At 43.9% G+C, this 18,049-nt stretch overlaps 1 protein-coding gene across 2 annotated transcripts in view; it reads right to left on the reverse strand.

The window, feature by feature from the left end:
- The window catches only part of FPGS (folylpolyglutamate synthase), an 87,545-nt gene extending 70,098 nt beyond the window's left edge, over positions 1-17,447 (reverse strand). Inside the window, exon 1 of one of the 2 annotated variants that reach the window (XM_077283896.1) lies at positions 17,325-17,447. In XM_077283896.1, the coding sequence (XP_077140011.1) occupies positions 17,325-17,360 (36 nt within the window). In that variant the 5' untranslated portion in view covers positions 17,361-17,447. Of the gene's footprint in view, positions 1-8,591; positions 8,812-17,324 lie in introns of those variants that run through there. The other variant, XM_077283897.1, reaches the window with a different exon arrangement.
- Between the last annotated feature and the right edge of the window lie 602 nt (positions 17,448-18,049).

The raw sequence follows: 18,049 nt of genomic DNA on the forward strand, positions 1-18,049 counted from the left end.
GGTGAACCTCCATACTAGTCTCAAATCACTGACAGACTGAAACAGGTTTTGCTCAAGAATATCCCTATATTTCGCACCACCCACCTTTCCCTCAGTTCAGACCATTTTCCCTGTCCCTGCTGCCGAACAACATCCCTACAGCATGATGCTGCCACCACCACCATGTTTCATTATGGGGATGGTGTTCTTGGGATGATGAGCTGTGTTGGTTTGGCGCCAGACGTAGTGTTTACCTTAGTGGCCAAGATTGGTTTTGGCCTCATCTGACTACAGCACCTTCCTCCATACATTTGGAGAGTCTCCCACATTTCTTTTGGCAAACTCAAAACGAGCATTACAATTTTTGTTTTTAAGTTAAGGCTTTTTTCTACCCACTCTTCCATAAAGGCCACCTCTATGTAGTATATGGCTTATTGTAGTCGTATGGACAGATATTCCAGTCTCTGCTTGGGAACTCTGCAGCTCCTTCATGGTCACCTTTGTCCTCTGTGCTGCCTCTCTGATTAATGCCCTCTTGCCCGCACTGAGAGTTTTGGTGGACGGCCCTCTCTTGGCAAGTTTGTTGTGGTGTTTTCCCCATTTGATGATAATGGATTTGATGGTGCTCAAACTCATACTTATGCACCTGTCAAATTTAGTTTGAATGCAGATTGCACATTTTCTGTTAGTACAATAAACCTCAATTCAAGGCAGAAACATTACTGTGTCCAACAGTTATTAGATATATGAAACTGCAATAGCTGTTGCAAAAAAAAACAATTTTTATAAAACATTAAGCTTAAGATTAATAGGGGTGCCCAAACTTTTTCATATAACTGTAAAATACTGACAGCCATGTGACACTTAGATTGCACACAGGGTGACGTCTTCTGACTAAGCATGGGACTTATGAAGGTAATTGCTCACACCAGAAATTTGTAGGGGCTTCATGGCAAAAGGGGTGAATATTCACATGCCAATTTTTAGTCATTTGATCCCATAAATTTAATTTATGCCTATATTTTTCTCACTTCAGCAGCTTAGACAATTTAGTGATGATGCATCACACACAAATCGGATTACAAAAATATTTATACACAGGTTGTAATGTAAGAAAATAGGTAAATAGCCAGGGGGTGAATAATTTTGCAAAGCACTGTATGTCAAGGTAAGGCCTCCATACATCTAGAACATCATAGCACGCCGCTATGGATGAAAGCACTTTGTCGACAATTAGTCTGAGGATAAAAATGATTTTACTAGACTGTATATTCAATAAAAGTCTTTACTTTTACGATTGTGTAGCTCAACACCATCCGTTAGCTCTAAATTTCAGCGATTTTCTTGCAGTGATGTGTTTTTCATCATGACAAGTGACAATCTATTATCCCGCCATACCCTAGAGTAATGTGGAAAACAAACAAACAAAAAAAAACAAATTCTTTAAAATATCTTGAGAGTTCATTGAATTCTGCTGATATTTGTAAGGTGGAGATGTATTGATGAATTTATATAGACTTTTATCAATATGGTTGTACAATTGTGCTAAAGTCCTTAAAGGAGTGTTTATATAATCAAAATTACCAACCCATAGGTAAGGTGGGGCCATGGGGGTTAGACAGCCATACACAAGAGAGAGCTGTCAGCCAAACCAAAGGCTGTCAGATATCTCTCCAGACTCAACCATAATAATAATAATCTTTTATTTTTATATAGCGCCAACATATTCCGCAGTGATTTACAGTTTTGCACACATTATCATCACTGTGCCTAATGGGGCTCACAATCTAAATTCCCTATCAGTACATCTTTGGAATATGGGACGAAACCGGAGAACCCGGAGGAAACCCATGCAAACATGGGGAGAACATACAAACTCCTTGCAGATGTTGTCCTTGGTGGGGTTTGAACCCAGGACCCCAGCGCTGCAAGGCTGCAGTGCTAACCACTGAGCCACCTTGCTGCCCATCATACACATAAATGCCTGAACCAAGTGCTCCAATGCTTTTGATTGGCAGATTTTAATCAGATTATAATTGGACACTTCTCTATTTGTATTTGTGGACCATTGACAAAACCAGCCTTAGGCCTCATTCACACTGCATGTAGAAAAGCCGCGGAGACACCATCACGTGTTTCTCAACGCAAGCAATGAATAGCCAGGTCTTTCACCGGGAAGGAACAACCACGGGAAGGGCAGCATCCAATAAAGGAAAACCACCTATGCCAAAACATGGTATCCATCCACAGACAGCTGTTTCGGGGTATTTGCCCCTCATCAGTGTGGAGTAGGAAACTGGCTATTAGGAGCAGTGCCTAGTGAAAAGACTATAAACATCAATTCTGAATCACTGCGTTGAGAAATACGTGATGGTGTCTCCGCGGTGTTGGATGTTTTGATCTCCCCGAGGTCATTCATCCTTATGTTTATAGTCATTCACACTTCTGTCTTTTTAACCCCTTTCTGTCATTGGACGTACTATTCCGTCCATGTGGGGTGGGCCCTACTTCCCAAGGACGGAATAGTACGTCCAGCACGATCGGCCGCGCTCACGGGGGGAGCGCGGCCGAGTGTCAGCTGACTATCGCAGCTGACATCCGGCACTATGTGCCAGGAGTGGTCACGGACCGCCCCCGGCACATTAACCCCCGGCACACCGCGATCAAACATGATCGCGGTGTACCGGCGGTATAGGGAAGCATCGCGCAGGGAGGGGGCTCCCTGCGTGCTTCCCTGAGACCCCTGGAGCAACGCGATGTGATCGCGTTGCTCCGAGGGTCTCCTACCTCCTTCCTCGCTGCAGGTCCCGGATCCAAGATGGCCGCGGCATCCGGGTCCTGCAGGGAGGGAGGTGGCTTACCGAGTGTCTGCTCAGTGCAGACGCTGGTAAGCCTGCAGCCCTGTCAGTGAGATCGGTGATATGACAGAGTGCTGTGCACACTGTCAAATCACCGATCTGTGATGTCCCCCCCTGGGACAAAGTAAAAAAGTTTAAAAAAAATGTCCACATGTGTAAAAAAAAATTCCTAAATAAATAAATAAATTAAAAAAATTATTCCCATAAATACATTTCTTTATCTAAATAAAAAAAAATCAAACAATAAAAGTACACATATTTAGTATCGCCGCGTCCGTAACGACCCCACCTATAAAACTACATAACTAGTTAACCCCTTCAGTGAACACCGTAAAAAAAACAAAAAAAAACGAGGCAAAAAACAACGCTTTATTCTCATACCGCCAATCAAAAAGTGGAATAACACGCGATCAAAAAGACGGATATAAATAACCATGGTACTGCTGAAAACGTCATCTTGTCCCGCAAAAAACGAGGTGCCATACACCATCATCAGCGAAAAAATAAAAAAGTTATAGTCCTCAGAATAAAGCGATGCCAAAATAATTATTTTTTTCTATAAAATAGCTTTTATCGTATAAAAGCGCCAAAACATAAAAAAATGATGTAAATGAGATATCGCTGTAATCGTATTGACCCGAAGAATAAAACTGCTTTATCAATTTTACCAAACGCGGAACGGTATAAACGCCTCCCCCAAAAGAAATTAATGAATAGCTGGTTTTTGGTCATTCTGCCTCACAAAAATCGGAATAAAAAGCGATCAAAAAATCTCCCGTGCCCGAACATGTTACCAATAAAAACGTCAACTCGTCCCGCAAAAAACAAGACCTCACATGACTCTGTGGACTCAAATATGGAAAAATTATAGCTCTCAAAATGTGGTAACGCAAAAAATATTTTTTGCAATAAAAAGCGTCTTTCAGTGTGTGACGGCTGCCAATCATAAAAATCCGCTAAAAAACCCGCTATAAAAGTAAATCAAACCCCCCTTCATCACCCGCTTAGGCTACGTTCACATTTGCGTTGTGCGCCGCAGCGTCGGCGACGCAACGCACAACGCAGGAACACCGCATGCACAACGCATGCACAACGCTGCGTTTTGCGACGCATGCGTCCTTTTTTTGCTTAATTTTGTACGCACAAAAAATGCAACTTGCTGCGTCCTCTGCGCCATGACGCGTGCGCCGCAGTGACGCATGCGTCGCAAAACGCAAGTGCAACGCATGTCCATGCGCCCCCATGTTAAATATAGGGGCGCATGACGCATGCGGCGACGCTGCGGCGCCCGACGCTGCGGCGCAGAACGCTAATGTGAACGTAGCCTTAGGGAAAAATTTAAAAATTTTTAAAAATGTATTTATTTCCATTTTCCCATTAGGGTTAGGGCTAGGGTTAGGGTTAGGGCTAGGGTTAGGGCTAGGGTTAGGGCTAGGGCTTGGGTTAGGGCTACATTTAGGGTTGGGGCTAAAGTTAGGGTTAGGGTTGGGGCTAAAGTTAGGGTTAGGATTACATTTACGGTTGGGAATAGGGTTGGGATTAGGGTTAGAGGTGTGGTTAGGGTTACCGTTGGGATTAGGGTTAGGGGTGTGTGTGGATTAGGGTTTCAGTTATAATTGGGGGGTTTCCACTGTTTAGGCACATCAGGGGCTCTCCAAATGTGACATGGCGTCCCATTTCAATTCCAGCCAATTCTGCGTTGAAAAAGTAAAACAGTGCTCCTTCCCTTCCAAGCTCTCCCGTGCGCCCAAACAGGGGTTTACCCCAACATATGGGGTATCAGCGTACTCGGAACACATTGGAGAACAACTTTTGGGGTCCAATTTCTCCTGTTACCCTTGGGAAAATACAAAACTGGGGCTAAAATATAATTTTTGTGGAAAAAAAAATATTTTTTATTTGCATGGCTCTGCGTTATAAACTGTAGTGAAACACTAGGGGGTTCAAAGCTCTCACATCACATCTAGATGAGTTCCTTAGGGGGTCTACTTTCCAAAATGGTGTCACTTGTGGGGGGTTTCTACTGTTTAGGTACATTAGGGGCTCTGCAAACGCAATGTCACGCCTGCAGACCATTCCATCTAAGTCTGCATTCCAAATGGCGCTCCTTCCCTTCCGAGCCCTCCCATGCGCCCAAACGGTGGTTCCCCCCCCACATATGGGGTATCAGCGTACTCAAGACAAATTGGACAACAACTTTTGGGGTCCAATTTCTCCTGTTACCATTGGGAAAATACAAAACTGGGGGCTAAAAAATAATTTTGGGGGGAAATTTTTTATTTTTTTATTTTCACGGCTCTGCGTTATAAACTGTAGTGAAACACTTGGGGGTTCAAAGTTCTCACAACACAACTAGATAAGTTCCTTGGGGGGTCTAGTTTCCAATATTGGGTCACTTGTGGGGGGGTTTCTACTGTTTAGGTACATTAGGGGCTCTGCAAACGCAATGTGACGCCTGCAGACCAATCCATCTAAGTCTGCATTGCAAATGATGCTCCTTCCCTTCCGAGCTCTGCCATGCGCTCAAACGGTGGTTCCCCCCCAGATATCAGGTATCAACGTACTCAGGACAAATTGGACAACAATATATAGGGTCTAATTTCTCCTGTTACCCTTGGAAAAATACAAAACTGGGGGCTAAAAAATAATTTTTGTGGAAAAAAAATATTTTTTATTTGCACGGCTCTGCGTTATAAACTGTAGTGAAACACTTAGGGGTTCAAATCTCTCACAACACATCTAGATGAGTTCCTTAGGGGGTCTACTTTCCAAAATGGTGTCACTTGTGGTTTTTTTTTACTGTATAGGTACATTAGGGGCTCTGCAAACGCAATGTGACGCCTGCAGACCATTCCATCTAAGTCTGCATTCCAAATGGCGCTCCATCCCTTCCGAGCCCTCCCATGCGCCCAAACGGTGGTTCCCCCCCACATATGGGGTATCAGCGTACTCAAGACAAATTGGACAACAACATTTGGGGTCCAATTTCTCCTGTTACCCTCGGGAAAATACAAAACTGGGGGTTAAAATATAATTTTTGTGGGAAAAGATTTTTGTTTTATTTTTACGGCTCTGCATTATAAACTTCTGTGAAGCACTTGGTGGGTCAAAGTGCTCACCACACCTCTAGATAAGTTCCTTAGGGGGTCTACTTTCCAAAATGGTGTCACTTGTGGGGGGGTTTCAATGTTTAGGCACATCAGTGGCTCTCCAAACGCAACATGGCGTCCCATCTCAATTCCTGTCAATTTTGCAGTGAAAAGTCAAACGGCGCTCCTTCCCTTCCGAGCTCTCCCATGCGCCCAAACAGTGGTTTACCCCCACATATGGGGTATCAGCGTACTCAGGACAAATTGCACAACAACTTTTGTGGTCCAATTTCTTCTCTTACCCTTGGGAAAATAAAAAATTGGGGGCGAAAAGATCATTTTTGTGAAAAAATATGATTTTTTATTTTTACGGTTCTGCATTATAAACTTCTGTGAAGCACTTGGTGGGTCAAAGTGCTCACCACACCTCTAGATAAGTTCCTTAGGGGGTCTACTTTCCAAAATGGTGTCACTTGTGGGGGGTTTCAATGTTTAGGCACATCAGGGGCTCTCCAAACGCAACATGGCGTCCCATCTCAATTCCAGTCAATTTTGCATTGAAAAGTCAAATGGCGCTCCTTCGCTTCCGAGCTCTGTCATGCGCCCAAACAGTGGTTTACCCCCACATATGGGGTATCAGCGTACTCAGGACAAATTGTATAACATCTTTTGGGGTCCATTTTCTCCTGTTACCCTTGGTAAAATAAAACAAATTGGAGCTGAATTAAATTTTGTGTGAAAAAAAGTTAAATGTTCATTTTTATTTAAACATTCCAAAAATTCCTGTGAAACACCTGAAGGGTTAATAAACTTTTTGAATGTGGTTTTGAGCACCTTGAGGGGTGCAATTTTTAGAATGGTGTCACACTTGGGTATTTTCATATAGACCCCTCAAAATGACTTCAAATGAGATGTGGTCCCTAAAAAAAAATGGTGTTGTAAAAATGAGAAATTGCTGGTCAACTTTTAACCCTTATAACTCCCTAACAAAAAAAAAATTTGGTTCCAAAATGATGCTGATGTAAAGTAGACATGTGGGAAATGTTACTTATTAAGTATTTTGTGTGACATATCACTGTGATTTAATTGCATAAAAATTCAAATTTGGAAAATTGCGAAATTTTCAAAATTTTCACCAAATTTCCATTTTTTTCACAAATAAACGCAGGTAATATCAAAGAAATTTTACCACTATCATGAAGTACAATATGTCACGAGAAAACAATGTCAGAATCACCAGGATCCGTTGAAGCGTTCCAGAGTTATAACCTCATAAAGGGACAGTGGTCAGAATTGTAAAAATTGGCCTGGTCCATAACGTGCAAACCACCCTTGGGGGTGAAGGGGTTAATATTCTTATACATGTTTTTCACAGCTAGAAGACATTCCCCATTGGGTGTGTGCATGTGATGTATTTTTCAGGTGGCTCCCGTTCCAAAATAACTCCTGAAAAAAAAAAGCACTAGCTAAACACTCAAAACACTCAGTCTTTTTTTTTTACCCACTTTTCATTTCCTAAGACACTAGCTGTTTAAAGAAGTGAGTGGACCATTCTGCAGGCATTTCCCACTACATTTTATAATAGAAGTCAATGGGAAGGCTCAAAATACGCCAGGAAGATGCTTCAGGAAACGCCAGAGGATTTTTTCTGAAGCGTCTTTTTTAGTATTATTTTGGTAGTTTCCTGAGCACTTTTTTTTATGTTTTGACCACCACCATTTTTGCTAGCATTTCCTGGTGTCTTCTTTTTTTACTGTAGTTTTCCTAGTGAAAAAAACTTTGACATTTCCTGTAGGGTCTTCCTCTTGAAAAATATTGTGGATCTGCCTGGCAAATTGGATCAAAATCGAATGTCTCAATTTTTTAAGGGGTGGAAAATCTGTCTGCAAAATAACAAAACAAAACAAATATAAGTCTGATACCGATCTGATTTGTGAATCAAAATCACTCATTCAAGTCAACGGGTCAACGAAAAAAACAGACCCTATGTATGCCATCCGTACTGCATATTAGTGCTTTCCAGTTTTGTATTGTCTGATGAGTAGGAAAAATTTGGAAACTTTTTTTCTTGCATACAAAATAAGCGGATGCCGCGCTGATGGTAAAAAAGGGCACAATGACCAAAAAAAAAAGATGAGTTAGGCTTCATTCAAATGTCAGTATTTGGTCAGCATTTTGCATCAGTGTTTCTATGCCAAAGCCAGGAGTGGAACTTACAGAGAAAAACTACAATTGAAAGATTGACACCTGTTCAGTGTTTTGAAGACATTCTTGGTTTTGGCATACAAATACTGATGGAGACATACTGACGTGTGAATGAGGCCTAAGAGATGAAAAAAACACTGATCAACATTAATATGTTTTTCTTAAGAAAAATAACAAGCAAATGAGTCTGTAGGAGCATATTAAACAGCTCAAGAAAAGGCACGAACTGATGGTAATAGACTTTCTGCCTGTGAATTTTAGCAATCTGCCTTCAGCTATGTCATTTCATCATGGCAAGTGAGAATCTGCCATCCCAGGGTTACCCTGGACTAATGCAGAACTACAAGTGTTAACAGTTCCTGTCCTGGAGGAATTAGCCTAATTTCTAGGCCAGCCCTTTAAGACTAAACCTACACACACATATTAGTACATTGCCCCAAGGAGCTTTTTTTTTTATTACCTGGTGCCGACACTTGATCATTGTAAGCTGTTCCATGCAGGACGTAAACATGTCACAGAATACTATGGGCCAAAGGTTATAGTACCTGGCAGTGCGACAAAGCACTGTCGTGTACTGTACACTGCGAGAAGTTCATAATGAGGCAGATCCCCATCCAATCCCCAGCAGTAGTTCTCAGAGGTGTGTATATAACCAGGAGGAGCTGAGTGCTGGAGGGTGTTCTCTCAGGAAAAGCATGATTCCTTATAATCACCAGCATGCCGATCATCAGAGCATGATGATCACTAATAAATGCTTGACTATCAGCTGATAGCGAGAAGTTCAGTAAAAAAAAAAAGAGTTGAGCAAAAAGTTTCACACTGACTTGGTTTGTCATTCAGTCCGATTCCCCACAGAAGCCAGATCAAGGCATTGATCACTTTGGCCTTGCCGCCTCTTTCCCTTAGGCTTCCTTCACACAGCAGTATCTCTGGTATGTGTGGGGACAGTTTCTACATGTACCAGAGACACTTAATTACACCCATTCAAATAAATAGATCTGCGCACGTCAGTGTGTTTCCACAGACCATGTGTCCGTGGGCAAAACATGCTGACATGTTCGTTTTTAAACAGTAGCAAAGCGTCCCGCACATGTGCACAATGATAACATACAGATGACATCCATGTGTCATCAGTGTGACACGTACCGGCACCTGGGAAAAAGTGGTATAGTTTGCATTGTTCCCAAGCACCGTGTGCTGAAAGTACCGTATATACTCGAGTATAAGCCGAGATTTTCAGCCCAAATTTTTGGGCTGAAAGTGTCCCTCTCGGCTTATACTCGAGTCACGGTCGGCGACAGGGTCGGCGGGTGAGGGGGAGAGGGCGCTGAGGCATACTTACCTGCTTCCGGGGCTCCTGGCGCTGTCCCTGCAGTCCCACGGTCTCCGGGTGCCGCAGCTCTTCCCCTGTTCAGTGGTCACGTGAGACCGCTCATTAGAGAAATGAATATGGACTCCACTCCCATAGGGGTGGAGCCGCATATTCATTCCTCTAATGACGGTAACGGTGACCGCTGATAGAGGAAGAGGCTGTGGCACCAAAGACCAGCTGTCCGGGGGAAGGAGCGGGACGCCGGGAGCAGGTAAGTATTACATATTCACCTGTCTGCGTACCACACGCCGGGCGCCGCTCCGTCTTCCCGGCGTCTCTCCGCACTGACTGTGCAGGTCAGAGGGCGCGATGACGCATATAGTGTGCATGCCGCCCTCTGCCTGATCAGTCAGTGCAGAGAGACGCCGGGACGGGACGCTGAGGAGCTGCAAGCAAGAGAGGTGAGTATGTCAATTTTTTTAAATTGCAGCAGCAGCTGCAGCAATGGCACAGCTTTCTATGGAGCATCTATGGGGCAATAATGAACGGTGCAGAGCACTATATGGCACAGCTATGGGGCAATAATGAACGATGCAGAGCACTATATGGCACAGCTATGGGGCAATAATGAACCGTGCAGAGCACTATATGGCACAGCTATGGGGCAATAATGAACGGTGCAGAGCACTATATGGCACAGCTTTCTATGGTACAGCTATGGGGCAATAATGAACGGTGCAGAGCACTATATGGCACAGCTTTCTATGGTACAGCTATGGGGCAATAATGAACGGTGCAGAGCACTATATGGCACAGCTATGGGGCCATAATGAACGGCATGGAGCATCTACTTTTATTTTTCAAATTCACCGGTAGCTGCTGCATTTTCCACCCTAGGCTTATACTCGAGTCAATAAGTTTTCCCAGTTTTTTGTGGCAAAATTAGGGGGGTTGGCTTATACTCGGGTCTCTGATATCAGTGTGACCAGGCGACAATGATGGGAGTTGCATTCAGCACCCGCTGTGTATAAAATAAATTATTTTAAAAAAATGGTGTGGGCTTCTGCGTAATTTTATTGACCAGCAGAGAGAAAACCGTCCGCTGGGGGCTGATGTTAATAATCTGGGAAAGGGGCCAATATCCCAAAAGGTTCCCAGGCTATTAATAACAGCTCACAGCTGCTAGCTTAGCCTTTATTGTTTAGTTTATGGGAAATCCCAGAAAAAAATAATAATGTAGGGTCCCCCTGTAATTTCTAACCAGCAAAAGCTAAATATACAGCTGTGGGCTGATACTAATAGCCTGGGAAGGGGCCAGGGATATTGGCCCCCCTCTCAGGCTAAGAACATCTGCCCTCAGCCGCCCTAGAAATGGCACCAAATCTGTCACTTAGCCTCACTCTTTCCACTTGTCCTGGTGCTGTGGCAAGTGGGGTAATAGAGTTGGAGTTGATGTCAGCTGTTTTATGGCCGCTGACATCAAACCCAGGGGTTAGAATGGAAAGGTATCTATAAGACACCCCCATTTCTAACCCCATAGTCATATTGTAAAAAATACACTGTAGCACCGGCGTCCCTGCACACTTCTCTCCTCCGACGACAGGGACGCCGGCTCACCGCCACGGTCCCTGTCCCGCACTTCCTCTTCCTCCTTCAGCTGTGGAGCGCAGATGCCCGGGCACTATACTTAGGGTGTGCGCACCTGCTTCCTCCTTAAAGGGGCTGTGAATACCGTAGTAAAGTGTCCTGCACCTGCATGTGCTTATCTGTATACCGGCCTGCACCTGCCATGTTCATCCATATACCAGCCCACACCTGCTGTGCCTATCTGTATACCAGTCATACTAGCCTGCACCTGCTAGTACTTATCTGCACACCAGTCCACACCTGCCATTACTTATCTATATACCAGCCTGCACCTTCTAGTGCTTATCTGTATACCAGCCTGCACCTGCCAGTGCATATCTCTCTACCCAGCATCTGTGATTCCTGTGTTCCTGCCATGCCTGCCAACATCTGCTGTACTCTACTACTGGGCTGTTCCAGCTATCGGTCTCTTGGGGGTCAGCTGCCATGCGTCCAATGTCAGTCTTGGAGTAGCACGTGGTGTCCATCGGGGGCCAAGCCTAACCCCACCATCAGGGGCTGTAGTGAAGAGTCAGGTGCTCACCTAGTCACAACCATCTTGGCTGTTCTTAGACCACCAAGCTATGGCAACGCCGACCGTGACCCATCAGCCTGCCAGCTATGTTCCTGGTTCCGGTCCCCATCTGTCAGCTCCTCCATATTATGGTTACGACCCTGCCCTATGTTGGGGGTTCATCAATCAATGCACGCTGCACTTCGAACTCTTGGCTCATCAGTTTGTTTCAGATGGGGCCAAAGTGGCTTTCATCATGTCCCACCTCACTGTCGAAGCTCTGGCATGGCTTAATCCCCTATGGGAGAGAGGGGTTCCTCTTGTTTCAAACCTCCAGTCCTTTCTAGAACCCTCCCATAAGGTTTTTTTTTTGTTTCAATCATTTTTATTTAAAGAACAACACAATGATCTCCCAACATGGAAGCACTGAATATACAAACTTTGCACATACATCAACAAAAACAGAATATTACATATGGGGGATATTTATGTAGACAAATTTAAGACAAGACTAGGACAAGACAAATACAAAATGGGAAGAACATTAGGGTTGGGGTATTATAAATCCACATTATAGTAATCTCTCTCATAGAAATAAACATTATACCGTCACCGACACAGGTTAATCAATGGTTCATCAACTCAGCGATTGCTACTAAGTGCAGTTCATTTACAGGTCCTTCTCAAAAAATTAGCATATAGTGTTAAATTTCATTATTTACCATAATGTAATGATTACAATTAAACTTTCATATATTATAGATTCATTATCCACCAACTGAAATTTGTCAGGTCTTTTATTGTTTTAATACTGATGATTTTGGCATACAACTCCTGATAACCCCAAAAACCTGTCTCAATAAATTAGCATATTTCACCCGTCCAATCAAATAAAATGTTTTTTTAATAACAAACAAAAAAACCATCAAATAATAATGTTCAGTTATGCACTCAATACTTGGTCGGGAATCCTTTGGCAGAAATGACTGCTTCAATGCGGCGTGGCATGGAGGCAATCAGCCTGTGACACTGCTGAGATGTTATGGAGGCCCAGGATGCTTCAATAGCGGCCTTAAGCTCATCCAGAGTGTTGGGTCTTGCGTCTCTCAACTTTCTCTTCACAATATCCCACAGATTCTCTATGGGGTTCAGGTCAGGAGAGTTGGCAGGCCAATTGAGCACAGTAATACCATGGTCAGTAAACCATTTACCAGTGGTTTTGGCACTATGAGCAGGTGCCAGGTCGTGCTGAAAAATGAAATCTTCATCTCCATAAAGCATTTCAGCCGAGGGAAGCATGAAGTGCTCCTAAATCTCCTGATAGCTAGCTGCATTGACCCTGCCCTTGATGAAACACAGTGGACCAACACCAGCAGCTGACATGGCACCCCACACCATCACTGACTGTGGGTACTTGACACTGGACTTCAGGCATTTTGGCATTTCCTTCTCCCCAGTCTTCCTCCAGACTCTGGCACCTTGATTTCCGAATGACATGCAAAATTTGCTTTCATCAGAAAAAAGTACTTGGGACCACTTAGCAACAGTCCAGTGCTGCTTCTCTGTAGCCCAGGTCAGGCGCTTCTGCCGCTGTTTATGGTTCAAAAGTGGCTTTACCTGGGGAATGCGGCACCTGTAGCCCATTTCCTGCACACGCCTGTGCACGGTGGCTCTGGATGTTTCCACACCAGACTCAGCCCACTGCTTCCTCAGGTTCCCCAAGGTCTGGAATCGGTCCTTCTCCACAATCTTCCTCAGGGTCCGGTCACCTCTTCTCGTTGTACAGCGTTTTCTGCCACATTGTTTCCTTCCAACAGACTTACCATTGAGGTGCCTTGATACAGCACTCTGGGAACAGCCTATTTGTTGAGAAATTTCTTTCTGGGTCTTACCCTCTTGCTTGAGGGTGTCAATGATGGCCTTCTTGACATCTGTCAGGTCGCTAGTCTTACCCATGATGGGGGTTTTGAGTAATGAACCAGGCAGGGAGTTTTTAAAAGCCTCAGGTATCTTTTGCATGTGTTTAGAGTTAATTAGTTGATTCAGAAGATTAGGGTAATAGGTCGTTTAGAGAACCTTTTCTTGATATGCTAATTTATTGAGACAGGTTTTTTGGGTTATCAGGAGTTGTAGGCCAAAATCATCAGTATTAAAACAATAAAAGACCTGACAAATTTCAGTTGGTGGATAATGAATCTATAATATATGAAAGTTTAATTGTAATCATTACATTATGGTAAATAATGAAATTTAACACTATATGCTAATTTTTTGAGAAGGACCTGTATTTAATAATTCAGCAATTCGGTCCACCAAGGTGTTGCCAGTCAATGCTTCATGGAGAAAGAGTGAGAGCTAGCGACATTTGTTCACCAGGGTTTAAATCCAGCCAGGGAGTCCAAATTTGAAAAAAGGTATTCCAGGTGTCGGTTCTCGTTGCCTGATACGCTCATACATCATGATAGTATTCATTCTGTCTTTAACTAAAGATATTGAGAGCGAAGGAGTTTTCCACTTAGATGCAATGTGTATTTTAGACGCCATTCCCAGCAAAATCACCAACCTATGTAAGTTTTTGGAGAACCCCGGAGGCTTTATTCCAAGCAGAAGTATCAGTGGATCTAGTGGTACTGCCTTTTTGCTCCCATAAGGTTTTTGATGAGCCTGGCCACATTTCCTCTGCAGCATCTTCTCTCCTCAAACTGTGCCAGGGAAACCTCAATGTGGGCCATGTACCCTGTCCTCTAATGAGGCGCTGGTGGCTGCCTTTTGGGAGGGTCTCTCTGGGAGAATCAAGGATGAGCTGGCCGGCTGTGATATACTCACCTCGCTGAATGAACTGGTGTCCCTGGCAACTCGGATCGAGATCAGGTTTCAAGAGCATTCCAAAGAGGTGACTTGGGAGAGAAGACCTTTGTGCTTGGCACCTACCTTTCAAAGGCCGATCATGCAGCAAACCTCAGCTGCGGCACCCTCCCCAGAGTCCATGCAAACCGACCAGGTGAAGATGGCGAAGCTTCGTCAGGACTCACGTCTTCCCAAGGGAAGTTTCTATTGCAGCAGTCCAGAAAATTTAATCCGCTCTTGCCCTGAAAAAAATGGGAAACTACAGAGCCAAGGGTCTGTTGGAGAGGCTACCCTGGGCGAGGATAACTCCTCTCCATCGCTGACTCTGTCAGTATCCTTCCTATGGCAACATCTGTTTTGTTGAGTCGGCCTACTTGGACTCTGGTTCTGCAGGAAATCTCATTCAACAGGCCATTGTGGAGTGGTATCAAATCCCGACCCAGTGTCTACAGGATCCATTGGTGGTTTCATTGAGAGATGGAAAACTTCTCTCCGAGACTATCATTTTTATTACCGAGCCTGTGGAACTTCGGGTATGAATGCTACACTCGGAGAGAATCTCTCTCTATGTACTGTCCGGTCTGTCTCATTCCCTGCTCCTGTATCTTCCACGGCAGCGAAAACATGAATCTGTCTTGGAAATATGGAGAAATACTCTGTTGGAGTCAGGAGTGCCACGAGAATTACTTAGTTCCCATTCGTCTTGCTCAACCTTCGGCTACTGCATCAAATTTGCCTGGCCTGCTTTCCGCTTATTGGATGTACGTTGATGTCTGCGACAAAAAGGGGGCTGAGATGCTACCACCTCATAGACAGTATGACTGCCCTATCAATCTTCTTCCTTGCTCTTCTCCTCCACGAGGCCGAATCTACCACCATTCCCATTATATACACAGCCAGAATAAAGCCCTTTAATTGATAGAAAGACACAGACTCCTTTATTTGAAATAAACACTTCCCACCCTCTTTTCCCATTTATTACTATCCATTTCTTATTTATTACAGTCCATTTGTCCCACAAAGAACTCCAGCTCTGCTACATCTGGATTGCATGGCTGAATGGTGGCATGATGCGAGCACCCAGCCATGAATTCAGGAGACATTGAGCTGAGCTTGGGACACAGTATCAGTGATTAGCGGGTAACGCTATAAAGGGTCCCGCTGGTCACAGCCAGCTGTTCAGTGTGAGCCAGCCGATTAGCTGCAGTAACCTTCATGACGTCACCGCTAGCACGTGAGATATTTCTGGCCTTTTCGCAAGTTAATATCAGCCCACAGTTTAGCCTTTGCTGGTTAGAAATTATAGGGGGACCTTATGTCATTTTCTTCTGGTGTCCCCCATAAGCTAACCAGTAAAGGCTAAGCCAACAGCTGTGAGTTGTTATTAATAGCCTGGGAACCTTTTGGGATATTGGCCCCTTTCCCAGATTATTACCATCAGCCCCCAGAGATCAGCTTTCTCTATGCTAGTCATGAAAATTACGCTGGAGCCCACAGCATTTGAAAAAAAATAAATATTTATTTGATGTACACAGCGGGTGCTGAATACAACTCCCATCATTGTCGCCTGGTCGTGCTGATCTCAGTGAGTTCATGCGACAACGATGAGCGCTGCCTTCAGCAGTACCGGAAATATCGAAACATGTGAAAGAGGCCTTACTCGGTCCCGTAAGATAAAATCATTTAGACCTCACACTGCATCATGATGGGCATCACGCCACAAAGTCATGTCACTGCAGGGTCTAGTTAAGTGCAAAAGTGAACACTGCCCAGCTCCGCTGGCACAGAGGACTGGACATCAGTATTGGCACACCAGGACTGGATTGGATGCCGGACCAATGTTTTTGCTCAACTGTAATAAATATATCTATGGGGCCTGATTCATCATTCCTTTTCGGTCAGTTGTTAGGCATGAATACATTTTGATCAGCGACAAATTCATAAAATGATTTGCGCCGTTTTTCATTTTGTTGCTTTTCTGATTTTTTTTTTTATGTCAATGTGTTTTTTATTTTCAGATGTTTTAGACAGATTCATCAAATGCGACTTTTTTCAAAAGTTGCTAAATTTGGTGCAACTCTATTTCAGTCCTCCCTTTCCCTGGAGTTATTTCATTTAAGTGAGCTATTTTTTTGCATGTTTGTTATGACATTTCGCAAAAAGTGCAACTTTTTCCACTAAAAAAAGGTAGCAAAACCAGTTGAAGACAGAAAAATTACAATGTTTGGCTTTGCACAAAACTACTGAATTGTATGCGCCATTCCGATTAATTTGACAGGAAAAAACATAAGTAAAATCACCAGACTGACTTCCCCTTGGATGACCCTACACTTAGTTATCAGAGAAACTCAAGTAACTATTCTGATTCCTTTCTTTATAACAGAGATCAACATTGTTTAAAGGAAACCTGTCACTCGATTCATGCTGCCCAATCTATAGGAAGCATGGATCAGAGCTCGGCTGCACAATGGCAGACAGATATATTTTCCTCTGGAAGGCTCTGGCTTTTCAGAAGAAATCTCGTTAGGATTCGACAGGGGCTATAGGGAGAGACGACACTAGTTCTGGACGGTTTTTACCTGTGCCACTTAGCGAGAGACCTGTCAATCACCGGGAACAGGCTGGACTTGTCTCGTCACTCGCTATAGTCTCCGGCTGTGTATTCCAACTACATCTTATCTGAAACACCGGAACATTTCAGAAAATAATATACCTTGCTGCAACCATGCAGCCAAGCTGTGATTACAGCGGTTTGGGCAGCTGCTGACAGGTTATGTTGACAGTTGTAGGCTCACAATAGCCATTATGCTGCAGGCGGCTGTTGACAGGAGACTGCCCTCTGTCTGTAAAGCAGAATATCATAGGAAATAACAGAGTTAAATAGCCAATCATACCTGAAAGCGTGACTCCATCATTGAAGACGGCACCATTGTGAATGTGATAATAAACAGCAGTCCTGCTCAGTGTATTGTCGGTTTATTGCCGTGTATGACAGTCCCATCATGTGAAGTGAGGCAAAGGTCTGTGACGTGAACATATACAGGAAAAAAAAATTGGAACACTTCCAGAAAATATCTGCGAACGTACACCATAGACCTGCTGGTCAGGATTAAGCAAGCACCTAGAGCACATCACACACCCAAGCACCATTGTACTGTATGTGCCTGCAGAGGTATTTGTGTATGACACACTAAGCTTCATCAGGTCAAGTTTCAAAAAACGCCTTTGTTTTTGTAAGTTTTGTATATGAGTATTTTGAGCCCATACATACATGGCTGGCCATGCTTGGGGGGAGCAATGTAAAACCAGCCATATTAGGAAGCCATTGACAGAACGTTTGCTTCCCCAACAGCCGTCTCTCCTGGCTCCCCGTACACAGGAACACTTGGCCAACCAGGAGCTCCTCCAAGTACATTAGGTGGTTAGCCGACTTTAATTTATTGGTCCCCTTGTTTTATCTACACATAGAGCTCTGGCAAAAATTAAGAGTCCACCACATCAAAACCCTGTCATGGGCAGCCCAATCTCCAGACCTGAACCCCATTGAAAACCTCTGGAATGTAATCAAGAGGATGATGGATAGTCACATGCCATCAAACAAAGAAGAACTGCTTACATT

Source organism: Ranitomeya variabilis, chromosome 2 (assembly GCF_051348905.1).
Source record: "Ranitomeya variabilis isolate aRanVar5 chromosome 2, aRanVar5.hap1, whole genome shotgun sequence".
Classification (NCBI taxonomy): Eukaryota; Metazoa; Chordata; class Amphibia; order Anura; family Dendrobatidae; genus Ranitomeya; species Ranitomeya variabilis.